The sequence below is a fragment of the Girardinichthys multiradiatus genome, chromosome 9, assembly GCF_021462225.1.
Source record: "Girardinichthys multiradiatus isolate DD_20200921_A chromosome 9, DD_fGirMul_XY1, whole genome shotgun sequence".
Lineage (NCBI taxonomy): Eukaryota > Metazoa > Chordata > Actinopteri > Cyprinodontiformes > Goodeidae > Girardinichthys > Girardinichthys multiradiatus.
The window spans coordinates 35,505,725-35,531,227 of NC_061802.1; the positions used below are offsets into that span (position 1 = coordinate 35,505,725).

Below are 25,503 nucleotides of genomic sequence, written 5' to 3' on the forward strand. Positions count from 1 at the left end.
TTTTGGGAAAATTATTCGTTTCTAGACTAAACACATTTATCAATAAATATAGCATTTTAAGTGATTGTCAATATGGGTTTCGCTCAAATTATTCCATTGAGACAGCAATAATTGAACTGGTAGAAGAGATTTCAACAGCAATAGATAAACCGCAATATTTGGTGAATGTATTTGTGGATTTACAAAAAGCCTTTGATACATTAGATCACCCAATATTATTGAAGAAGTTATCAGAGGAGTGGCACAAGAATGGGTAACAAGTTATTTAAAAAAAAAATAGAAGGCAGTTTGTAAAGATTAGTAACACAAAATCTGCTGTGCAAAATGTTAGTTGTGGGGTACCACAAGGATCAGTCCTTGGACCCATACTTTTCCTTTTGTATATTAATGATATCACTATGATTTCTAAAGTATTTAAATGCAAAGATGATACAACTTTTTTTTACTCTGGAGAAAATATTTAAAAAGTATTAGAGGTAGTCGGAATTGAATTTATAAAAATAAAACAAATTGTTTAATAGTAATAGATTGTCCTTAAATATTGGTAAAACAAAGTTTATGATATTTTGCAGCATCAAAAAAGTGTTGATGATCAACTGTATGTTGAAGGATTTGAAGTACAAAAAACAAAATAAAGTTTTTGGGTGTTCTTATTGATGAACATTTGTCATGGGAACTTTATATAAATTACATAAAAGCTAAAATATCTAAAACCATTGCTGTAATAAATAAGGTAAAGAATATTCTGAAAAAAGGGCTTTGTATATATTGTATAGCTCATTGATTGTACCATATCTGACGTCTTGTGTGGAGGTGTGGAGTAGTGCCTGTAAAACATATATAAATTCAATCTTCCTTTTACAGAAAATAGCTGTCAGAGTTATTAGTGAAAGTGGATATAGAGGTCATACAAATCCACTATTTATACAGTTAAATTTACTGAAAATTCATGAGTTGATGGAAATTTGTATTTTAAAATTTATGTGCAAAGCTCATAAGAAAACGTTACCAAACAGCATTCAAATCAGATTTATTAAAAGGGAAAGTAAATATAATTTAAAAGAAACTGAGATCTTTAAAAACATAGATGTAGAACTGTGGTGATGGAAAGGTGTGTTTTAGTTAATTAAATACTTCGTTTAAATTCCAAACCTTTTTTAATTCCTTATAAAGTCAGAACAGTATTGTCAAATATAGGGTATCTATTCTGGTTCACACTCCAGTTCAGAGGGTGGCGGTAATGCACACCAAAAGCTGTTTGCCAACCTTTAATAAACCTAAGAAGAAGAGTAGGAGGTTCCATGCGGAGTAAAAACAGTGCTGGAAAGTCCATACCGCAGAAGATAACATGAGCCTCTTACCTCGCACCGCCGAGGAGTTCAGCTCTGCTGATTACTGGGAGAGGTTCTTTAAGAAGCGGGGAGAGAGGGCTTTTGAGTGGTACGGAGACTACAACAAACTCTGCGGCATCCTCCACAAATATATCAAATTGCAGGATAAGGTGGGAGAAACAGCTTTGAAACAGTATTCAGCTACATTTTAATACTGCTAAAAAGCTGTGCTTCATTTACAGTTGTCCATGTTATTGCATCCCTCCCCACAGGTGCTGGTTGTTGGCTGCGGTAACTCTGAGCTGAGTGAGCAGCTGTATGATGTTGGCTACAAACACCTGACTAACATAGACATCAGTGAGACCGTGGTGGCTCACATGAACCAGCGAAATGCAGAACGCAGACCTGACCTGACGTTCCACCAGGTGGATGCCACCCAGACCCCCTATGAGGATGCCAGCTTCCAGGCTGCTCTGGACAAAGGCACTCTGGATGCAGTGGCTTCTGAAGAGGAAGGAGCTCTGGCCAGGAGGATGATCGCTGAGGTAACACAGCAGCAGATGTAGCGGACAGAATAGCACAGTTAAAAGGATTTACAGTCTAATCCACCCTTTCCTGGGTTTTTGCAGGTGAGCCGGGTCCTTAGAGTCGGAGGGCGGTATGTCTGTGTGACTCTGGCTCAGGAGAGTGTGATCAAGCTGGCTGTCGATCATTTTGTTCAACTCGGCTGCGCCGTCAGGCTCCACTGCTTGCAGGAAGAAAGGGGGAAAGAAGAAGAAGACGCCTTCGCTCTACCTGTTTTTGTCCTCATCTGCACCAAGTTCCGCCAACCGATGCCTACTCCCATTCTTGAGATGTGTATCGGAGATGATGGAGCACCTGTCAGGCACACAGGAGTGTGTGAGCTTTTGTCTGCCGTGAGGGAGTATCAGGGCTATTCTGTTCTGAGGAAGAGACTTCGTACAAGTACAGATCCTAGCTCCAATCTGTGCCTGACTCTCTGTGACGCCAAGGCAGGCCTTCCCAGATACACTCTCACAGTGCAAGATTGTCCACCTGGAGCCAAAGTGCCAAGACCGAACCAGTTTGCCATATTCATAGGTGAGATCTTCATTTCTCAATCACACTGCTATTAATTTTTTTTTCTTTTAGTAGTTCTAGTTGCCTGACTGGCTGTTCCTGCTTTCACAGTGCCCAGAGGGAGTGAGACAGCTTGGCTCTACAGCTCGACTGAGGGCAGGAGGCAGCTGGCTGCAAGCGCCAACTTTCGTCGCCTGGTTGTCGTTTCAATGCACAGGAATCAGGAGTACACAGACATGCAAGCAGTCCAATCAGAACTCTCACCAGTCGTAATGGACTTGGCTCCACCGGGTATGCCAACCAACCAGCAGGTAAACACCTTGCAAGTATTCATAGCCCTTCAGTTTTTTCAGATTTTGTTGATGTACAACCACAAATTTCTACGTATTTATTTGGATTTTAGGTGATAGACCAATAAAAAATAGTGGCTCAACAGTTTTTTTTTAACAACTAAAATTCTGAAAAGTGTAGAATGCATTTGTATTCATCCCCCATGATTACTTTGTAGAACCACCTTTTGCTGTGATTACAGCTGAAAGTTATTTCAGGTATGTCTCTGCTAGCTTTAGACAGCTAGAAAGTGAAAGCTTTCCCCATGATTCTTTGCAAAAAAGCTCAAGCTTTTTCAGTCTGGACGGAGAACATCTCTGAACATAAATTTTAGGTACCCTGTCACAGATTGTTAATTGGATTTAGGTCTGGCCTGGGAAATTTTAACACATGAATATGCTTTGATCCAAACCCCTCCGCCGTAGCTCTTCTGCATGATTAGCATCATAATCCTTCTGAATGTCGAAGCTCTTTCCCAGTCTCAAGCGCTGAGCAGCCTTTGAACAGGGTTTCTTTAAGAATTGCCCATCTTCCTATTAACTCTGACCAGCTTCACTGTCCCCGCTGAAGAAAATCCTCTTCACATGCCATATTTTTAGTATTTTTAGAAGACTTAATGAACAGTGCTTCTTGAGACGTGATGTCCAAATTGTTGGATGTTGTTCTTGTAACCTAGCCTTGCTTTAGCATTGTCCACATCTTTATGCCTGACCTGTCTTCTGTGGAGTCTGTTGTCCCAACACAATATGTAGGTGTTTGCAGTTGTAACGTGATAAAACACTATTATAAATACTTGTGCAAATGATACATATTATTTTTAAAACTGCCCTCTGCAGATATAAACCAAATCGGTTATTCCATTTGGGTTCTCGCACTCTATTCAGGTGCCGTTTCTGTCAGTGGGAGGTGGTCTCGGTTGGCGAGAGGAGGTCAGCAGGGGCGTGAGTCAGCTTAGTGGGGAGTACTGTGTGGAAAACGTCCGAGGGGAAGACGGAGAACTCTATCGCAGACTCGTGTTCCTGTCCAACATTTCCTTGGTTCAGTCAGAGAGCCGACTCGTCTCTTCAACTACGGGTCATTCTTTTTATTTTCCACTTACATTTCTCTTTACTGTAACTCGTATTTTCTCAGGCGATATTGATTCATCTTTTAACTAACGAAGCATTCAAGCAACAAACAACACATAAGGTGCCTTTATAAACATTTATTGTGACATTTTTCGTAAGGGAGCGTTACAATATTGTGTGATTTTGTTGCAAAATGCATCCAAATGAAAATCAATTATAAAGCTCATCAGTTATAGTAACATAAAAACACACAAATATTTTGTTTAAGTACCAAAGAACAGAAAATAAGAAAAATTCAGTCATAACATTAAAAAATTTACCGTTTCCAGTTTTATAGTTTCCTTAAAGATTCAAATGTGTTTGTAATTCCAATTAAAATTAGCAACATACTTGAAATCTCTTAATTTATCATATTTATGACTTAGGATATATATATATATTTAGATACAAGTCCTTCTCTAAATATTAGCATATTGTGATAAAGTTCATTATTTTCCATAATGTCATGATGAAAATTTAACATTCATATATTTTAGATCCATTGCACACTAACTGAAATATTTCAGGTCTTTTATTGTCTTAATACGGATGATTTTGGCATACAGCTCATGAAAACCCAAAATTCCTATCTCACAAAATTAGCATATCATTCAAATGGTCTCTAAACGAGCTATGAACCTAATCATCTGAATCAACGAGTTAACTCTAAACACCCGCAAAAGATTCCTGAGGCCTTTAAAACTCCCAGCCTGGTTCATCACTCAAAACCCCAATCATGGGTAAGACTGCCGACCTGACTGCTGTCCAGAAGGCCACTATTGACACCCTCAAGCAAGAGGGTAAGACACAGAAAGAAATTTCTGAACGAATAGGCTGTTCCCAGAGTGCTGTATCAAGGCACCTCAGTGGGAAGTCTGTGGGAAGGAAAACGTGTGGCAGAAAACGCTGCACAACGAGAAGAGGTGACCGGACCCTGAGGAAGATTGTGGAGAAGGGCCGATTCCAGACCTTGGGGGACCTGCGGAAGCAGTGGACTGAGTCTGGAGTAGAAACATCCAGAGCCACCTGTGCACAGGCGTGTGCAGGAAATGGGTTACAGGTGCCGCATTCCCCAGACCTGGGCTACAGAGAAGCAGCACTGGACTGTTGCTCAGTGGTCCAAAGTACTTTTTTCAGATGAAAGCAAATTCTGCATGTCATTCGGAAATCAAGGTGCCAGAGTCTGGAGGAAGACTGGGGAGAAGGAAATGCCAAAATGCCTAGAAGTCCAGTGTCAAGTACCCACAGTCAGTGATGGTCTGGGGTGCCGTGTCAGCTGCTGGTGTTGGTCCACTGTGTTTTATCAAGGGCAGGGTCAATGCAGCTAGCTATCAGGAGATTTTGGAGCACTTCATGCTTCCATCTGCTGAAAAGCTTTATGGAGATGAAGGTTTCATTTTTCAGCACGACCTGGCACCTGCTCACAGTGCCAAAACCACTGGTAAATGGTTTACTGACCATGGTATCACTGTGCTCAATTGGCCTGCCAACTCTCCTGACCTGAACCCCATAGAGAATCTGTGGGATAATGTGAAGAGAACGTTGAGAGACTCAAGACCCAACACTCTGGATGAGCTAAAGGCCGCTATCGAAGCATCCTGGGCCTCCATTAGACCTCAGCAGTGCCACAGGCTGATTGCCTCCATGCCACGCCACATTGAAGCAGTCATTTCTGTAAAAGGATTCCCGACCAAGTATTGAGTGCATAACTGTACATGATTATTTGAAGGTTGACGTTTTTTGTATTAAAAACACTTTTCTTTTATTGGTCGGATGAAATATGCTAATTTTGTGAGATAGGAATTTTGGGTTTTCATGAGCTGTATGCCAAAATCATCCGTATTAAGACAATAAAAGACCTGAAATATTTCAGTTAGTGTGCAATGAATCTAAAATATATGAATGTTAAATTTTCATCATGACATTATGGAAAATAATGAACTTTATCACAATATGCTAATATTTTGAGAAGGACCTGTACACGTCCTTCTTCAAATGTCAGATTTTGTGATGTAAAAAAAGAGACCTGGATGAACACCTTCAGAAAACTTTCTACTTCAAAAGATTTTATGAAATAAAAATTAAAGGTTAAAAACTAAAGAAAAACTAAACTAAAGAAACGAATTTGAATTTGTTTGTAAATGTAATAAAAATGCAATTCCTGAGGTAAAATGACATAGGACACCCCCACATTTATGCACGCTCGAAGTGTCTGAAAAACCCCCGTTTATGTATCTGGTGCCCATGATGAAAACATTATTGCTCGGTGTATTAAAGGTTGCCCTGTTTAAAACTCAGATATTCAGTAAGGTGTGCTCCTGCCTGTTGAAGTGAAAGTGAACATCATGGTGAGAATAAAAAAGCTGTCCGAGGCCTTCAGAAAGAAGATTGTAGCAGCTTATAAGTCTGGTAAGGGATTTAAAGAGATCTAAAAAGAAAAATTAAAATAAGCCATTCAGAAAGACATTCACCCTCAAAGCAAACTGCAAGATGCTAAAAACAAAAATCTCAAAAAACATTAAAATGTCACCATGGGATCTACAGCAGGCTCACGCTTCTGCATGTCTCTACAGTCAGAAAGACAAGATCAGCTTTCATGGGTTTGCGAGAAGGAAACCTTTGCTCTCTGACCTAAACATAAAACCCAGACCCAAGTTTGTCAGAGGGAAAAAAAGACCAAGACCAGGACTTCTGTTTATAATGTCTTTTGGACAGATGAAACTAAAATTGAATTATTAGGACACCAGAATAGATTACATACTAGGCTAAAACCTCCCAAATTCTTTTTTAGCAAGAGCACATCACCAAAACAGCACCCTACCCACAGTGAAATATGACGCTGGCAGCTTCAAGCTGTTGGGTTACTTTGCTTCAGATGGAAATGTGTGTTTTTGTCAAGGTGGGTGTAATTGTGAATAGTTCTCAACACCAGGCCTTTAGGCACAAAACCAGGTTGTTGCAGCTTTTTATTTATTTATTGTAATTTTTTACCTGATTTTGTGCCGAATAAAGGCCACATTAAAGGTGTAAAACATTTCTAAATTATCTTGGTCTTTTTTGTTTTGTTTGATAACACAAAAACCTTTAGGGTCCACTGTATGTGGGCACCGCTTCAATCCAGGGCATGAACATGAGTAATTTTTTCTGACCATGCTACTCAATTCAAAGCACTAATGCAAATAAATAAAATGAGTATTTGTGCATCAGCAGCATCAAGTCATAAGAAGAAGAACAAAAAGAAGACCAAGGCAGCATCTACAGCAGTAACACTTTCAGCCGGTGTGTCAGTGGACAGCGGCTTCCTCTGCTGTGCTCATCATGAGGTCATGGTGGCAGGACTTTCTATGCTTGGAGTAGGAACACCACAGAACAAAGGTATGTATGTGTAGGTTTGCTCAGAGTAGCCAGTTTTGGGTATATCAGAACCCCTGCATGATTTGATTTGATTTTTTTCAAACGTTTTTCCTACCGTTTTCCCTCCTAGATGATCCAGTTTCAGTGATCCTGGTGGGCCTTGGTGGAGGAGGCCTGCCTCAGTTCCTCCGGGACTTTGTGCCTAATGCTACTGTTGAGGTTGTAGAACTGGACCCTGTTGTGCTAGAGGTGGCCAAAGAATGGTTTGGATTCCGACCCGACGATCGTCTGACCGTCACTCTCGGGGATGGCCTGGAACGCATCTGTTCCCTGGAGAAAGAAGGTCGGCGTGGGAGTGATCGGGCCAGGCTGTTAACAGATATGAAGTGGATACATGAACGAGAACCAGATCTGACTGAGGTGTTTCTTTCTTTCTAGGTGGTCATTTGTTTGATGTCATCATGTTTGATGTAGACAATAAAGACAGCTCTTTGGGGATGAGCTGTCCTCCCGCTGGTTTTGTGGAGACGCCTGTTCTGCAGAAAGTTTTCAACCTGCTGACTCCCAGAGGTAAACAAGGGTTCAAATTCACTTTATATTAATAGCTGTAAAAAGTTGAAAAAGATTTTTAAAATAAAAAAAAACCCATCGCAGACAAAAATGCCTCATCAGCTTATTCCAGTTCATCTAATACAGTGCATTGTAAAAGTATTTAAGCCGCTTGAATTGTATGAATCTTATGAAAGGTGAATCTCCACCCCACTCTTTTCTCAGTTTTTTGCAGCCTCTAACTAGTTCTCCTCCAGGATTTCCATTTTGCATATAGCTCTATCTATCGTCGTATTAACTCCAATACACCTTTCCTTTAACCGACGAAGGGCCTCCCTGCAGCCTGATGCTCATCCCACCTTGTATCACTGTGCCTTGCTAGTTATCTGGCACTTGACAAAATATGACATCAAGTGAAAAAGTTAAAAGGAGTATGAATATCTTTGCAAGGCACTATACACGTTCCCGGATTTCCGACCTGTAGCACATTACAAAAAATAATAGATCAAGAGTAATGGACTGAATTTATAGCACTTTTGTAGTGAAACGAAACACTTGGGAGCACTTTTGCACAAGAGCCACATTCATGCATTCATTCACCGATTCACAAATACCAATACCCATCTTGGGGTTAAGTGCCTTGTTCAAGGGCCCATTGGCATGTGGCAGGGGGGAGGAAGATGCAATCATAAAACTTTCCGATAGCAGGACAACGACTCTTCCTGTGGAGCCCCAGCCGGTGACAGGGCTCTGAACAGCCACTAATAAAGTGGAAAAAAAAGTCATTGTTTCAAACAGATCTGGGCTGCATGTTGGTGCAGTTCGTAGCACTGTTGCCTTGCAGCAAGAAGGTCCTGGGTTCAACTCCCGTTCAGGGATCTTTCTGCATGGAGTTTGCATGTTCTCCCTGTGCATGCTTGGGTTCTCTCCGGGTACTCCGGCTTCCTCCCACAGTCCAAAAACATGACTTATGTTAATTGGTCTCTCTAAACTGCCCTTAGGCTTGAATGTGTGTGTGCATGGCTGGTTGTCCTGTATATCTCTGTGTTGCCCTGCGATGGACCCATAGACTGCTGGAGATAGACACCAGCTCCCCCCGTGACCCACTATGGAATAAGCGGTATAGAAGATGAATGAATGAATTAATGTTTCAAACAGGAGCAGCAACAGTGTTGCAATGCGTAGCACTGTTGTCTCATAGCAACAGGATCCTGGCCTGAGCCTTTCTTGGTGGTGCATGTTCTCCCCATACATGTATGACGTTTCTAACACAGTCCAAACCCCTGTATGTTTAGGCTAACTGGAGTTATTGTGATTGTGTGCACATGTGGTTGAGATCTGAGAATGAAGTTGCACCTTAGTTAAGTTTGAAGTTATAAAAGCACTGGTGTTTGCTTATTTTTTTGGAAATTAACATTAGTAGCCATCAGCCATATAGGCAGATAACAATGCATCTCTTTCCAATCTATGCTTTGAGACACATAATAAGCATACAGGTCCTTCTCAAAATATTAGCATATTGTGATAAAGTTCATTATTTTCCATAATGTCATGATGAAAATTTAACATTCATATATTTTAGATTCATTGCACACTAACTGAAATATTTCAGGTCTTTTATTGTCTTAATACGGATGATTTTGGCATACAGCTCATGAAAACCCAAAATTCCTATCTCACAAAATTAGCATATCATTAAAAGGGTCTCTAAACGAGCTATGAACCTAATCATCTGAATCAACAAGTTAACTCTAAACACCTGCAAAAGATTCCTGAGGCCTTTAAAACTCCCAGCCTGGTTCATCACTCAAAACCCCAATCATGGGTAAGACTGCCGACCTGACTGCTGTCCAGAAGGCCACTATTGACACCCTCAAGCAAGAGGGTAAGACACAGAAAGAAATTTCTGAACGAATAGGCTGTTCCCAGAGTGCTGTATCAAGGCACCTCAGTGGGAAGTCTGTGGGAAGGAAAAAATGTGGCAGAAAACGCTGCACAACGAGAAGAGGTGACCGGACCCTGAGGAAGATTGTGGAGAAGGGCCGATTCCAGACCTTGGGGGACCTGCAGAAGAAGTGGACTGAGTCTGGAGTAGAAACATCCAGAGCCACCGTGCACAGGCGTGTGCAGGAAATGGGCTACAGGTGCCGCATTTCCCAGGTGAAGCCACTTTTGAACCAGAAACAGCGGCAGAAGCGCCTGACCTGGGCTACAGAGAAGCAGCACTGGACTGTTGCTCAGTGGTCCAAAGTACTTTTTTCGGATGAAAGCAAATACTGCATGTCATTCGGAAATCAAGGTGCCAGAGTCTGGAGGAAGACTGGGGAGAAGAAAATGCCAGAAGTCCAGTGTCAAGTACCCACAGTCAGTGATGGTCTGGGGTGCCGTGTCAGCTGCTGGTGTTGGTCCACTGTGTTTTATCAAGGGCACGGTCAATGCAGCTAGCTATCAGGAGATTTTGGAGCACTTCATGCTTCCATCTGCTGAAAAGCTTTATGGCGATGAAGGTTTCATTTTTCAGCACGACCTGGCACCTGCTCACAGTGCCAAAACCACTGGTAAATGGTTTACTGACCATGGTATCACTGTGCTCAATTGGCCTGCCAACTCTCCTGACCTGAACCCCATAGAGAATCTGTGGGATATTGTGAAGAGAACGTTGAGAGACTCAAGACCCAACACTCTGGATGAGCTAAAGGCCGCTATCGAAGCATCCTGGGCCTCCATAAGACCTCAGCAGTGCCACAGGCTGATTGCCTCCATGCCACGCCGCATTGAAGCAGTCATTTCTGCCAAAGGATTCCTGACCAAGTATTGAGTGCATAACTGTGCATGATTATTTGAAGGTTGACGTTTTTTGTATTAAAAACACTTTTCTTTTATTGGTCGGATGAAATATGCTAATTTTGTGAGATAGGAATTTTGGGTTTTCATAAGCTGTATGCCAAAATCATCCGCATTAAGACAATAAAAGACCTGAAATATTTCAGTTAGTGTGCAATGAATCTAAAATATATGAATGTTAAATTTTCATCATGACATTATGGAAAATAATGAACTTTATCACAATATGCTAATATTTTGAGAAGGACCTGTACACTTTGAGACAGTATAACTGTGTTATTGGTTTAATGAGATACAAATGTCAGAAGTGCAAATAAACAGTTTATTCCTCCAGCTACGTCCTACAGTTTTCACATCCCTGGCTGATATAGATATACATCTTTTAATTTTACCACAATTGTTCTTCTGATTTAAAATTATATTAATGCTTTGGTGTGGCCCAGCAGGAGTTCCAACTTGAATATGTGGAGGGAGCTAAGGATTTGGGTGATGGCAAGGAGGCCTTTAAACCTCAGGGGTTTGGACCTCATCACCACAGATAAATCATCAAAATACCAGTGGAAACTGGCAAAAAGCTGCTCAGCAGTTACAAAAAAAGGTTTGATTGCTGTTATACCGACAAAGATTTTCCCATTGACTAAGGATATAAAGAACTGTTGACATGCCATTTCTTTACAAATAACATTAATAAAAACTGATCAATTGTAAAAAAAAAAAACCAAAATTGCGACAAAAAATGTTGCGATGGTAATCCTCTTCTTAAGACATGTTTACAGGAAGAATATGACAATATATCTATTCATACCAAGTAATTTAATTGCATTATAAATCCAGGTGTTCTGTGAAGGCCTCAAAGCTTTTGAGAGAACATTAGTGAACAAACGGCATCATGAAGACCAAGGAACTCAGCAGGCAGACAGGTTCCAGGCAAGGTTAGGTCATTAAACAATATCCCAAGCTTTAGGATACCTTTGCAAGCCACTGTATCCTAAACACGATTTAAGCTGTGTAAGTCTCAGTGTCTTTACATATGTTCGGGATTCTGTTGCAATTCTGGAATGTAGAAGTGGAGGAATCCAAGCAAATGATATGCGCCCGGCAAGACCAAACATGAAAAAACTGGGGATCATGTATCTGTGACAAAACTGAAAGTAAATGTGAAATTGCTGTTTCTCTGTAAATGTATTTGTTTTAAATGCAGCCATTGTATTTTACATGTGTTCCTAACCTATTTAAATTTAAGGTTATTAAAAAATAAATATGGTTTGATTTCATTTGTTTTAAATACCATCTTTTTGCATGTTTTGCTACCAGGTCTGTTTATATTGAACCTTGTGTGCCGTGACCCAGTCCTGAGGAAAAACGTGCTTGAGCGTGTCAGGAGTGTGTTTCCCACCATCCTCTCTCGAAAGATCGCCGAGGAGATCAACGAAGTCCTCCTGTGCTCCAGAGAAGAAAAGGATGCCGCCCACATCCTTCCATCCATGAGCCAAGCAGCCAAGAATTTTCAGAGCATGTTGTCCGCTGACAGAACCAAACCCAAACAAAGGCCACATATAGATATTGCAGAGATGTTAGAAAACCTGAAAATAGAGTAAAGTTTTAATTGTAGGTTTAATTGTAAGTTAATATACTGAGAAGAAAGCTGAATGCGCTTTTGTATTATTATTATTATTATAATGTACCACTAATAAATGTAAGGTACATTTTCACTTTCACTTGCCTCTGGTTTCTATATCACTCCACTGTGCACACTCCCTCACAGGCAAAGAATGCAGCAGCGTTATTTACAGTGGATGAACTACACGCTCTGGCTCTGGGTGCTGTGTTTATGGGGCTGCAGTGGTACCCTACCCTACTCCAGACCTGTGGGGTTTTAAATAGCTGTAACCCGGAGCAGTGATTGCAGTTTAGGTGCCTGCTAATTGGCTGCAAACTTTGTTTGTCTTCTGTTTTTCGGGGATACGGGAGGGGTTGTTGGAGGCAGATTTGCGCATGCGCAGAGAACTTTATTCCGTTAGCTGTCAAAGCTGAACGTTTCCCTACTTTGTTTTCCATGGAGCTAACTCTGGGAAGAGGAAAACTACGGAAACCCGTGCGGAGCTTTAATGAGAAGAAACAGTACAAATGATTTAAGGTTTGAAAGAAGGAGCACGTCTTTTGAGAACTTTATGCGAGATATTCTTTCTTTGAGAACGACAAGGACCGACATTACTCTCTCTCCTCTGAAGTGCTAACGGCTGGTCCTGCCTTCAAAAGCAGCACCAGTCCTGTGCGTGTGTATTACTTTTAAAGAAGTTATTTATATTCTAACTGTATAAAGATTCTATAATTCCAAGTAACATTTCAAGTATGGTAGTTACGCTTTCGACTGGCGTTGACTAGAAAGGGTGGGGAACAGAAAAAGAGGGGCTGGGCAGGTAGCTGCACCCGTTGCGATGGGCAACCGTGGGATGGAGGAGCTGATCCCGCTGGTCAACCGTCTCCATGAAGCCCTGGGCACCGTGGGACAGAGCTGCAGCCTCCACCTGCCGCAGATCGCCGTGGTGGGCGGCCAGAGCGCGGGCAAGAGCTCTGTGCTGGAGAACTTTGTGGGCAGGTAAGACTTATAACTCCCAAAAATGAATCACTCCACGTGGAGTTTAACTATCTGCAGAGTTTAATGGTTTTGGATCAGGTGAGATGGGCGGGGTGGGGGGCAGTGAAACCCAAAGCCATTTCAATTTTAGTGATGTATTTTCTAATGGCGGAACTTTAAATCCAACATAATAATCTGTACATGTTTTTAAGTAACTACCAAAAATCAGCTGATTTTGATATGCTAGGATGCAGTTTTCAGTCACTGCAAAACTAAAATACTGTGTCTCATTAGCAAGTAAATGTTCCAGTTTATAAAAGCATGGCCTTCCTCCTACAAAGTCATGCATTGAAATATTGGAGGCTGGGGTAGAATATTTATGCCACCATTCACTCCTGCCCCTATCCATTGGTGGTCCCACTGCATATCTGGGAAAATGTGGACACTGTGCACCTGGGGCTACTTTATCATCCAAAGTTGGTCATCACATCCTTGTGTTTGCTGTTTAGTTCTTTGACTATTTTAATTTAAAAAGATGTCAGTCCATCACAGGACAACCAGGCACACACACTCACTCCTAAGGGCAATTGAGAGAGAACAATGAACAATGACCTTACATGCATATTTTTGGACAGTGGGAGGAACCTGGTGTACCTGGTTAAAACCCACCCATGGACGTGGAGAACATGCAAACTCAATAGAAAGAGGCCAGGCTAGGATTCAAACCCAGGACCTTCTTTCTGCAAGGCAACAGTGCTAGCAACTGCTCCACGCTGCAGCCCACAAACACTTTTTCATTATGAATAGTTTGAGAAACAGAAAGATTTGCCGAGAAATATGAATCCTATTGTTCAGATACAAAGTTATGGTTTCACAGATTACAAACTGTTTTAAAGCATCTGTTACCACTGTAGAATACTTCGGGTCCAGGTTTAACCAGTGCTTTTAACCCAGCGCATAAAGCTAAATCACCCCTGTTAAAAGCTGCCGCTGCTAACAAGGTAGAAGCTATAAACCTTCTACCTTCTATTATATATTTGTGAACAGGAATAATGTAATGCTCTTTATTTAGACTGTAAAAAAAAAAAGTGTATGGAGTGTAGAAATGAATGTTTTATTTTTATTATGAGAAATACAGTTCAGGCCTTCAATTCAATTCAATTCTTCTATCTATTAGTTAGGGTTTCAGTCTTCACCCTTTTGTAGTCGGTGTCCATCATTAATTTATCAGCAATTTATCCTGGAGTTTGAAAATCTGTATGTGTGTTTTGATCATCATTAGAACTACTGCTGGTGGATCTTCTTTAATTTGTTTTCTATTCACTTCATTTCCTGTCCGAAAAGATAATGAGTAAATAAACAAATCGATATTAAGAATGAAGTCCTATGTGTACGAATATGTACTGTGGAGGGATTTTTACTGTCAAAAGTAAAACAATAAGGGCGTCTCAGGCGCCAGGACATGCTCCGTGTTTCCTGAAGAGAAACGAACATTTCAGGCATCTCACAGTGTTAGTAGGTTCTACACCATGGAGTCTGATAGAGTGTCCTGGACATGGTTTGCCAGCCTGAAGTGGTGGATGCCAGACGTGGCAGCGTGACAGTACTCAGAGCGACGGTTTATCTCACACACAGGCTTGCTATAAAGGCAGTAAATGAGGTCATTGTGACTCCTGGAGCACAATTCTAACCAGCTTACAGGTCAATCAGATGAGTAAAAAGAACAAAGCTTCATTTTTTTCCCATCTTTCTCACATTTTTGAAAGATTTCATGGTTCTAAAAATATTTCTGCTCTCTGGTGAATAGAATGGTTGTTCGAATAGATTAAAAAGCCGACTGATGCAGCTTTTATGATGAACACACCAGAGTCCATCTGTGTTTATGTTGATATTTTAACCCTGTTTTTAAGCCCTTTGTTTTAGGAATGTGGTGGACTGCTGGAGCTGTCTGACCGGGGACAGGATGTAGTAAAACAAACTTCCTGAATGGGATTTTAATAGGAAAGGAGAGGGTTATTTTGCCCCCTCTGTGTCGCATTCGCCAATAATAATCACTACGTTTAGTGGAAACATTTTTTGCGGTCTTTGTCATAAAGTTGATATTTTAAATGCTGTTTACATTTCAAGAGAACAGCTCCTGTTAACAAATCATTAATTTTATCATAACCTCAGTTGTCATAGCTTGGTTTGTCCCAAATAAAAAAATGTCCTAATTGGTCTTTCTTATCTAACAGAGACTTCCTTCCACGAGGTTCAGGAATTGTCACTCGGAGACCTTTAGTCCTTCAGCTGCTAAACTCAAACATAGGTAAACAGCACATTTGCAGTTCATGTGTCACTCTCTACGCATGGATTCATGGTTGTCACTAGATGGCAGTGTATGTTAAGTTTTGAAATGCTGGAGTTGTTACTCAGAACTTTGACTAAGTGTTAAACGCTTCTTTTTCTCTTTAATATGATGCTTGCAAACAGAAGTAGAATGGCTTTACCGCTGTATTGGTGTGGCCTTGCTAAGAACAGGAGCTGAGCAGATTTTTATTTATGACTTTGTACTTGTTTCATGGACATGATTTCTTTTTCTTAATGTGCATCCTTCGAGAATATGGAGAATTCTTCCACTGCAAGGGAAAGAAGTTCACAGATTTTGATGAGATCCGCAGGGAAATTGAGACAGAGACACGCAGACTCACGGGGTCCAATAAAGGGATCTCTCCGGTCCCCATCACCCTCAAGATTTACTCACCTCATGGTAACACAGTTTGTTTTCCTGCGTTACTCATTGCGTATGCACTAGATACCAAATAGTTCTCTGGTATAACTGTGACCTGTGTGCTTTAAAGTGCTGAACCTGACTCTTGTGGACTTGCCTGGCATCACCAAGGTACCTGTGGGAGACCAGCCAGCAGACATAGAGTACCAGATACGAGACATAATCATGCAGTATATCTGTAAGGAAAACTGCCTTGTTTTGGCTGTCACGCCGGCCAACACTGACCTGGCCAACTCAGATGCCCTTAAGCTGGCCAAGGACGTTGACCCGGAAGGTAAGCTGCGTCTGTGGAGGAGGACTGGTATATCAGTGGCTGATGATAGATGGTAAAGTTGTGTCTGAGCTTAACAGTTTTCCTCATCCTGCTATTTATGAGGATATAAATCATTTAGGCTTTTGTTTTTTCTTTATTTTCCCCCTCTAGTATTGTACGGCTGCCATTTAATACACTGCCCTCCCAGCTAAGCAAGACACAGCTGTTTATTAGATCCACTCCACTCTACTTCAAAACTACATTTCTGTATTCAACTTCTGAGTTGCATTTATGTATTTTTATCACTGGTTTTACTGGCTTTCTCTTGCTCATCGAATTCTTGTTCTTGATAAAAAGCTTCTTCTTTTAAATATCATTGCTCACTTTCCAGTAGTAGTAAATGTCCCCTGCCCATGAAATACCAGAAAGGATGATGACTAAAGAAAGTGTCAAAGTGACAATAACTGGTTAACCAAGCTCAGCTGATTAGTGGTCAAGAGAGATAAAGCAGGTCAAGACTCTCAAAGGGGAAATGCGTTGTTTTTTTAATTAAGTTTCAACCTTAAAATGTACATTATTACTCAGAGCAGATATATAAATCTAAATAAAGATTAACTAAAAAACAAAACAACTTGTAATTTAAGCACATTTATTAGGTAGGGAAAAAGTACCATAAAACAACTATTATTATATATTATTTAAATGTGACTTTGCCGATGACATACTTGAGTTTTCCCACCGTGGGACCAATAACAGGTTTCTTTACTTTTTTATGTTGATCCAAGTGTCCAGGAATTTGTTACTAATGGTGTATCAGTTTCCCTGGGGTATGCATATTATGTGGCACAGAGGACAATTTCTCTTATCCACTCTTTAAAAAATGGGAAACAAACGAGACTTTGCCATTCAAGTAAGGCAGGAAGTCCACAAGAAACCAGGTGCTCTTTGTCTAACGTTGATCACATCTGCAGCCAGAGCAGTAATTATAAAGTTTAAAACAATGAACTGTTACCAACAAGGTTGTCTATTTTAAGATAGTAAAAAGGAAATCTCTGCTAGAGAACAACACCAAAGAGTGCCATTGTAGGGTCATCAACAACCCTTAGATGATGTAGGGTGAAGTGAAGAGAAGAGATTTCAGGAGTCTGGATTATATATAGATTGTGCAGTAAGGGGTGTTTGAAAATCCTTTTTTGTATGTTTTAACCTTGTGAAATGGTGTAATAGAAAGTTTCTATAAATAATATATATCTTAATTTGGGGTATTTTACTGAATAAAATAATAAATCAAATTTGAATTTTTCCATGTAAAGGCTTTTTACACATCTTAACCAGGAATGCCTGTAAGTGTTCTGGTTAGTTTACATATGTTATGAAAAAAATAAATAAATAACTGAATTTTATTTTCATTTTATTGTTTTCAGGATCTGTAAATATGAAATAGTTTGTTTTTAACAGTTTTTCTCAACAAATAAAGTCATAAGAAATAAAAATGGATTGCTTCATTTCAATGCAGAGCTTAATTAAGTTGTAAGAATTGAGATAAAATATTACGAAAGCAAAAAAAATCCTGTGTGCAACAAGAGCACAGGACTTTATTTATTTAATCTTCTAAAAGCTCACTGAGAGATAAACATTGTTTTGAATGGCACATGGTGCATCTAATATAATATAAAATTATTAACAAAAAGAAATAACGAAAAATCACAAAGAAAACACTTAAAATCAATATGATCAATATTTACACACTACAACTGAAACTGTGAAATCAATCATGTCATTTTAAAGCTTTGTTGCAGCATATTCCAGACGTGAGTTATATCCCTGTTCCCTGTTCTGCACAAATGTTTGGAACTTGTGAGGTGAGCCGTGGTTATGAACAGGTAAAATGTTAACTACCACCCTGGAAGTTAAAGAATAAAGGTGCTGATTTCTTCTTACAGGAGCAGGAATGCTAGGTCCAGAGCTACACGTGCAACAGGGAATCTAAGTGCAAAAACTCAGCCATGAGGCCAAGTTGAAGATATCTGGGCTGTGTGAAAACAAAGAAGCATAAATCATGAAAATCCACTCTTGATTAATAAAAATAATATTATTGCCATAGTTGTTTGGATTATAATGTTTTTGAAAGCTGATATAAAATTGTTCTGGTAAAACATTGTAAAAGTCCTTCAAACACATGTTTTGTTTCTCGTGCTAGGTCAGCGGACAATTGGCGTAATCACAAAACTGGATCTGATGGATAAAGGAACTGATGCCAGGGAAATACTAGAAAACCGGCTGCTCCCCTTACGCAGAGGTGTGTTGACAAAAATCTCATTATTCTTGTCTATCCGTTGCTACAAATTCATTTTAAACAAGCTGGACACTTTTTTATTAACATCACCGAAGTACTGTTGTATCTTCAGCAGCACTGTATGTCTGCGTGCATGTATTGGTACTTGTGCATATGAATCCAAGGAGGGAGAATAATAATCTATATTGGTGTTGAGGGGTTAGGAGTGAGAAATCCGGTACAATGCAGGCTTACAACCACCAGGATGCCTGGTGGACTGCAAAGTTTGGGTGTGTGAGGGAGAGAGAGTGTGTGTCTGTGAGAGAGGAAAAGACATCAGTCTGAAGACTCCTGGGGCAGTGTACAGAATGGGTAAAGCACCACCAGTTGCTGGGATCCTTCATGCTTCTCCTGCAGTGGAAATGCATTAGCCATGGGAGCCCACTGATAAAACTGCTCATGTAGCAGCACTGAGCTGAAGCATTAGATTTAAAGTCTGGTGCTATTTCATCTACGACTCTTCTAAGTGAGAGATTTGGCCCACTTCATACAACATGCCCTGCTGCTGTACATACACACATATCTCCCTCTGCAGTCATAATGGAACAAATTTCTGTCTGGGAAGCGTTCCCAAGAACACATCAGAAGCTGCTGAAATATGTCTCACATGAGAAGACTTTGTTTCTTGCAAAAGTGTTCATACCGCTTGAACTCTTTCACTTTTTGTCACGTTACAGCCACAAACTTCAGTGTGTTTTATCGTACGTTTTATGTGATGATCATTCACAAAGTAGTGCATGATTGTGAAGTGTAAGGAAAATGATACTTGGTTTTCAACATATAAATATGCATATGAATTTAGCCCCCCTTAGTCAATACTTTGTAGAACGACCTTCCACTGCAATCAAAGCAGCAACTCTTTTGGAGCATGTCTCTATCAGCTTTGCGTATCCAGGGACTGAATCTGTTGCCTGTAACTCAAGCTCAGTCATGATTGTTTTTGCCACTAGTGGCCTTTATTGACCGTCACCAGACAGGAAATGGGCAGAGGGAGATGGAGGAAGACATGCAGAAAAGGTCTCAAGGTCGTGAATCGAACCTAGTACTATAGGCTCTGTATTTTGGGTGCCGGCTGTACTGTTACACCATGCAACGCCCCAATTTGCCACCGATGATAAATTAGACTTGGGGTCCAGACTTTGACTGGGCGATTTTAACATATGGAAAAGTTTTGATCAAAACCGATGCCAATGAGGTTTTTGTAGGTGTGCAGTTGTGGCATGTTTTATTTTGAGATGATAGATTGAACAGTGCTCTGTGAGGCATTTAAAGGGCGGGACACATTTATAACCTAAACCTACTTTAAACGTCTCTACAACATTATCCAATACCTGCTGTGCTCCTTGGTCTTCATGGAACACAACGTTCTCCAACAACCCTTTGAGGCCTTTACTGAACAGCTGTTTATAGTAACATTAAATTAATCAAGGTGTACTGGCAGCAACTCAATGCATTTAGGCATGTAAACATGGTCAAGACGATCTGCAGCAGTTCAAACCGAGCATCAGGATGGGGAAGAAAGGTGATTTAAGTGACTTTGAACGTAGCATGGTTGTTGGTGCCAGACAGGCTGGTCTGAGTATTTCAGAAACTGCTGATCTACTGAGATTTTCACGCACCACCATCTCTAGAGTTTACAGAGAATGGTCCGAAAAAGAGAAAATATCCAGTGAGCGGCAGTTCTGTGGGCGCAAATGCCTTGTTGATGCCAGAGGTCAGAGGAGAATGGCCAGACTGGTTCGAGCTGATAGAAAGGCAACAGTAACTCAAATGTCCACTCGTTACAACCAAGGCCTGCAGAAGAGCATCTCTGAACGCACAACACGTCGAACCTTGAGGCAAATGAGCTACAGTAGTTGAAGACCACACCGGGTGCCACTCCTGTCATCTAAGAACAGAAAATTGAGGCTACAATTCACACAGGCTCACCAAAATTGGACAATAGAAAATTGGAAAAACGTTGCCTGGTCTGATGAGTCTGCGACATTAAGATGGTAGGGTCACAATTTGGCGTCAACAACATGAAAGCATGGATCCATCCTGCCTTGTATCAACGGTTCAGGGTGGTGGTGGTGGTGTAATGGTGTAGGGGATATTTTCTTGGCACACTTTGAAACCCTTTAGTACCTATTGAGCATCGTGTCCACAGCCTACCTGAGTATTGTTGCTGACCATGTCCATCCCTTTATGACCACAGTGTACCCATCTTCTGATGGTTACTTCCAGCAGGATAACGCGCCATGTCATAAAAATCGATTTCTGGTTTCTTGAACATGACAATGAGTTCACTGTACTCAAATCTGCAGCATCTGTGTGATGCCATCATGTCAATATGGAACAAACTCTCTGAGGAATGTTTCCAGTACCTTGTTGAATCAATGCCACGAAGGATTAAGGCAGTTCTGAAGGCAAAAGGGGTCCAACCCAGTACTAGCAAGGTGTACCTAATAAAGTGGCTGGTGAGTGTATATATACAGGGGTTGGACAATGAAACGGAAACACCTGGTTTTAGACCACAATAATTTATTAGTATGGTGTAGGGCCTCCTTTTGCGGCCAATACAGCGTCAATTCATCTTGGGGATGACATATACAAGTCCTGCACAATGGTCAGAGGGATTTTAAGCCATTCTTCTTGCAGGATAGTGGCCAGGTCACTACGTGATACTGGTGGAGGAAAACATTTCCTGACTCGCTCCTCCAAAACACCCCAAAGTGGCTCAATAATATTTAGATCTGGTGACTGTGCAGGCCATGGGAGATGTTCAACTTCACTTTCATATTCATCAAACCAATCTTTCACCAGTCTTGCTGTGTGTATTGGTGCATTGTCATCCTGATACACAGCACCACCTTCAGGATACAATGTTTGAACCACTGGATGCACATGGTCCTCAAGAATGGTTCGGTAGTCCTTGGCAGTGATGCGCCCATCTAGCACAAGTATTGGGCCAAGGGAATGCCATGATATGGCAGCCCAAACCATCACTGATCCACCGCCATGCTTCACTCTGGGCATGCAACAGTCTGGGTGGTACGCTTCTTTGGGGCTTCTCCACATCGTAACTCTCCCGGATGTGAGGAAAACAGTAAAGGTGGATTGATCAGAGAACAATACATGTTTCACATTGTCCACAGCCCAAGATTTGCGCTCCTTGCACCATTGAAACCGACGTTTGGCATTGGCATGAGTTACCAAAGGCTTGGCTATACCAGCCCGGCCGTGTATATTGACCCTGTGGAGCTCCCGACGGACAGTTCTGGTGGAAACAGGAGAGTTGAGGTGCACATTTAATTCTGCCGTGATTTGGGCAGCCGTGGTTTTATGTTTTTTGGATACAATCCGGGTTAGCACCCGAACATCCCTTTCAGACAGCTTCCTCTTGCGTCCACAGTTAATCCTGTTGGATGTGGTTCATCCTTCTTGGTGGTATGCTGACATTACCCTGGATACCGTGGCTCTTGATACATCACAAAGACTTGCTGTCTTGGTCACAGATGCGCCAGCAAGACGTGCACCAACAATTTGACCTCTTTTGAACTCTGGTATGTCACCCATAATGTTGTGTGCATTTCAATGTTAGAGCAAAACTGTGCTCTAACCCTGCTAATTGAACCTTCACATTCTGCTCTTACTGGTGCAATGTGCAATCAATGAAGACTGGCTACCAGGCTGGTCCAATTTAGCCATGAAACCTCCCACACTAAAATGACAGGTGTTTCACTTTCATTGTCCAACCCCTGTATATATATATATATATTTCGTTTATAAAAAATGCTATAAAATATACTTTGTCTTGGTTTGTCACATCAAAACACCATCACATCCCTGAACGTTTGTGGATGTAGTGTGTCAAGTTGTAAAGAAGTCCAAGTAATGTGAAGCACTATATTATCAGTTTAATCTACAGTGACCAGCGGCTCATTATTTGTGTTTTACCTCTTCCTCCCCAGGTTACATAGGGGTTGTGAACCGCAGCCAGAAGGACATTGATGGGAAAAAGGACATCATGGCAGCTCTGGAGTCAGAGGGAAACTTCTTTCTATCCCATCCAGCTTACAAACACATTGCTGAACGCATGGGGACCCCATATTTACAAAGAATACTTAACCAGGTTACAGTCAGGTTACAGCTTGCTCACTTTAGAAATACAAACACGTTATGTATAAATGTTGACAGTATTTGTTTGCAGCAACTGACAAATCACATCCGGGATGCCCTGCCAGCCTTTCGCACCCACCTACAAAGCCAGCTTCTTGCTTTGAATAAAGAGGCTGACGAATACAGGAAATTCAGTCCAGACAATGTTGTGCGCAGGACCAAGACACTGCTACAGTCAGTCACTCTCTGTGTTTGTGCCCATGTACATTTTTAATGTATGTGTGTATGTGGGTGTCCAGTGCTGTGCGTTTCTGTCCTCTAGGTTAGTTCAGCGCTTGGCTGTTGACTTTGAGAAACTGATCGAAGGGTCTGGTGACAAAGTAGACACAGGGAATCTCTCAGGAGGGGCTAGGATCAATAAAATCTTTCACGAGCGCTTTCCCAATGAACTGATCAAGGTATGTGGGTTTCAGTTGAAAGGCTTGTGTTTTAGCTCCATGATTGTAATGTACTTGGCATAGAAGAATAAAACTGTTCTTTAATATTTTCTGACCATCAGTAGCTGTAACTTTTAACTGTAATGCTCCTTGTAACCGCCTCACCTTGCATGTACCAAGACTGGGTTTGATGAGAGGAAGCTCCGCCAGGAGATCAACTATGCTATCCGAAACATACATGGAGTCAGGTGCAGTACAGAGTTTAGAGCAGCCCCGTTTACTCATTTGTAGTTTTCTGTTCCAAAATATAATAGATTTTTCCTCCACAGGACAGGCTTGTTTACACCTGATATGGCATTTCAAGCCATAGTAAAGAAACAGATATCAAGTCTTAAAGGGCCGTGTATTAAATTCATTGACATGGTCAGTCAGGAACTGATTACGACTGTGTACCAGTGCATTGGCAAGGTATGAAAACACAGAACCTCGCAAATGTATTCACACCCATTGTACTCTTTCTCTTTTTACAAAATTAAAATCTGAAAAGTGTGGTAGGTATTTGTGTTCAGCCCTCTTTTACTCTGATACCCCTAAAAAGAAATCCAGTCCAACCAATTGCCTTAAAGGGTCACCTAATTAATAAATCAAATCCAACCTTGTGTGACTTAAGTCCAGCTTTTCTGTAAAACCCTCAGAGGTCTGTAAAAGAACAGTATCAGGATGAGAAAGGAACACAGCAGACAGTTTAATGATAAGTTGTGTAAATGTTAAAAGTAGTTATGTAATAAATAAATAAAAATAATTCAAATTTTCTCTTACTGTTCAATTCATTTTCCAAAAATGGAAACAGTATTGCACAACTGCAAACCTACCGAGACATGGCTATCTTCCTAAACAGATAATCCAGACAAGCAGAGCGAAGTAGTCAAGAGGACTATTGTTACTCTGAAGGAGCTGCAGAGATTCACAGCTAAGGTGGAAGAATCTTTTGACAGGACCATTATCAGGCCTGTGATCCACAAATCTGACCTTCATGGAAGAGAGGCAGGAAGAAAGCCATTGTTGAAAGAAAGTCATAAGAAATCCAGCTTAAAGGTTTCCAGAAACCATTTAGGTGACACAGCAACCGTGTGGAAGAAGGTTCTCTGGTCTGGTCATGAGACCAAAATTAAACATTTTGGCTTGCTTGCAAAACTTTATGTGTGGACAAAAACACTAGACTTAACCCAGAACATACCACGGCTGCAGTAAGACACGATGGCAGCAATGGTATGTTCCTGGGATACCAGGGACAGAACAGCTGATCAGAGATTATTGGAAGTTGGATGGAGCAAAATACAGAGCAATCCTGGGATAAAACCTGTTAGATGCTCCAAAAGAGTTGAGACTGAGACGGAAGTTCAACTTCCAGGAGGACAACCTAAACATACAGCCAGAGATACATGAAGTGTTTTCAATGCATATTGATTCATTGGACCGGCCCAGTCAAAGTTTATACCTAAATCCAAATGAGAATCTGTTATGTTAGCATCTTCTCTTTTTTTAGTTACTTTGCGAAGAAGAATGGTGGAAAGCCAGTAAAGTGTACCCGGAAAGACGATAAGATAAAAAAAAAGGTGGCTCTACAGAGTATTGACTCAGGGAGATTGAACACAAATGCATGTCCTACTTTGGTTTAAACTATCACGTAAAATCCACATAAATTACACTGGAGTTTACAGTTGTAACAATAAAAATGATGTAGCGGTGTTAAAGGGGTATGAATATTTTTGGAAGGCACTGTACATGTGTAGCCTGCATTTGTTGTATATTTACGTGGTGTCAAAGCCGCCCCGCATGCGATTTCCTCTCTGTTTTTCCCCGCACAGCTCAGCACCTTTCCCCAACTGCGAGAAGAGACCGAGAGGATTATTATCACTGAAATTCGAGAGCAGGAAAATAAATGCAGAGAGCAGGTTGTTCACACACATTTACACAGTGCAAAGAAAAGTATTTTAGGTAATTTAGCTAAAAAAACAAAATGTATAACGGCCCATTTCTCTGATTAATGTCTGCTCTGTTTAGGTCTTGTTGCTTATTGACATCCAGCTTGCCTACATAAACACCAAACATGAAGACTTTATTGGCTTCACTAAGTGAGTGACTGAATTTGTATTCTAGTGAAATAGAAACTGAAACAAGCAGTAAAAATATGTGCTATTTATTCCTCTTAGCTTCCAGCATTTAAACAACCAAAGTAATATGAACTCTTCAGCACAGATCGCAAGGAACCAGGTGAGGATTATAACAGATATGTTCCTTTCCTGTTATTTACTGCATATCAAAGAAATAAAGACGCAGATGAGAGGACTTCATGGCAGATTGTCCTTTTGTCTGATCATCCAGCCTATTAGTTCACACATATTTTTTACAATGTAGTGTTCTTGACACAGTTA

The 25,503-nt window shown here is 40.9% G+C and overlaps 2 protein-coding genes across 8 annotated transcripts in view; both read left to right on the top strand.

The window, feature by feature from the left end:
• Positions 1–1,266: 1,266 nt before the first annotated feature.
• mettl13 (methyltransferase 13, eEF1A lysine and N-terminal methyltransferase) lies at positions 1,267–12,312 on the top strand. Of its 2 annotated transcripts, none has more exons than XM_047374035.1 (9): positions 1,267–1,501; positions 1,604–1,876; positions 1,961–2,432; positions 2,523–2,722; positions 3,626–3,815; positions 7,055–7,222; positions 7,332–7,544; positions 7,640–7,771; positions 11,909–12,312. In XM_047374035.1, exons 1-9 carry the CDS (start codon positions 1,349–1,351, stop codon positions 12,190–12,192), a joined length of 2,085 nt encoding a protein of 694 aa, XP_047229991.1. In that variant the 5' UTR covers positions 1,267–1,348; the 3' UTR covers positions 12,193–12,312. The 2 variants fall into 2 exon arrangements, with proteins under 2 accessions (XP_047229991.1, XP_047229992.1); XM_047374036.1 differs by having other exon boundaries at positions 7,058–7,222.
• A 220-nt stretch (positions 12,313–12,532) lies between these two features.
• dnm3a (dynamin 3a) overlaps positions 12,533–25,503 on the top strand; it is a 32,149-nt gene continuing 19,178 nt past the window's right edge. For 2 of the 6 annotated variants that reach the window (XM_047374037.1, XM_047374038.1), the window contains exons 1-13: positions 12,586–13,193; positions 15,407–15,480; positions 15,772–15,921; positions 16,013–16,216; positions 18,396–18,494; positions 22,484–22,644; positions 22,723–22,865; positions 22,954–23,089; positions 23,249–23,316; positions 23,398–23,536; positions 24,937–25,023; positions 25,133–25,203; positions 25,282–25,342. In XM_047374037.1, the coding sequence (XP_047229993.1) occupies positions 13,033–13,193; positions 15,407–15,480; positions 15,772–15,921; positions 16,013–16,216; positions 18,396–18,494; positions 22,484–22,644; positions 22,723–22,865; positions 22,954–23,089; positions 23,249–23,316; positions 23,398–23,536; positions 24,937–25,023; positions 25,133–25,203; positions 25,282–25,342 (1,554 nt within the window). In that variant the 5' untranslated portion in view covers positions 12,586–13,032. Of the gene's footprint in view, positions 13,194–15,406; positions 15,481–15,771; positions 15,922–16,012; positions 16,217–18,395; positions 18,495–22,483; positions 22,645–22,722; positions 22,866–22,953; positions 23,090–23,248; positions 23,317–23,397; positions 23,537–24,936; positions 25,024–25,132; positions 25,204–25,281; positions 25,343–25,503 lie in introns of all 6 variants that reach the window. The other 4 variants (XM_047374041.1, XM_047374042.1, XR_007039513.1 and 1 more) reach the window with 4 other exon arrangements.

Bases quoted from the DNA above. Each gene is read 5' to 3' on its own strand.
- mettl13 (XM_047374035.1), top strand. From the start codon at position 1,349: ATGAGCCTCTTACCTCGCACCGCCGAGGAGTTCAGCTCTGCTGATTAC. The intron at 1,877-1,960 runs GTAACACAGCAG...GGGTTTTTGCAG, and splicing joins CCAGGAGGATGATCGCTGAG to GTGAGCCGGGTCCTTAGAGT. The intron at 7,545-7,639 runs GTCGGCGTGGGA...CTTTCTTTCTAG, and splicing joins CTGTTCCCTGGAGAAAGAAG to GTGGTCATTTGTTTGATGTC.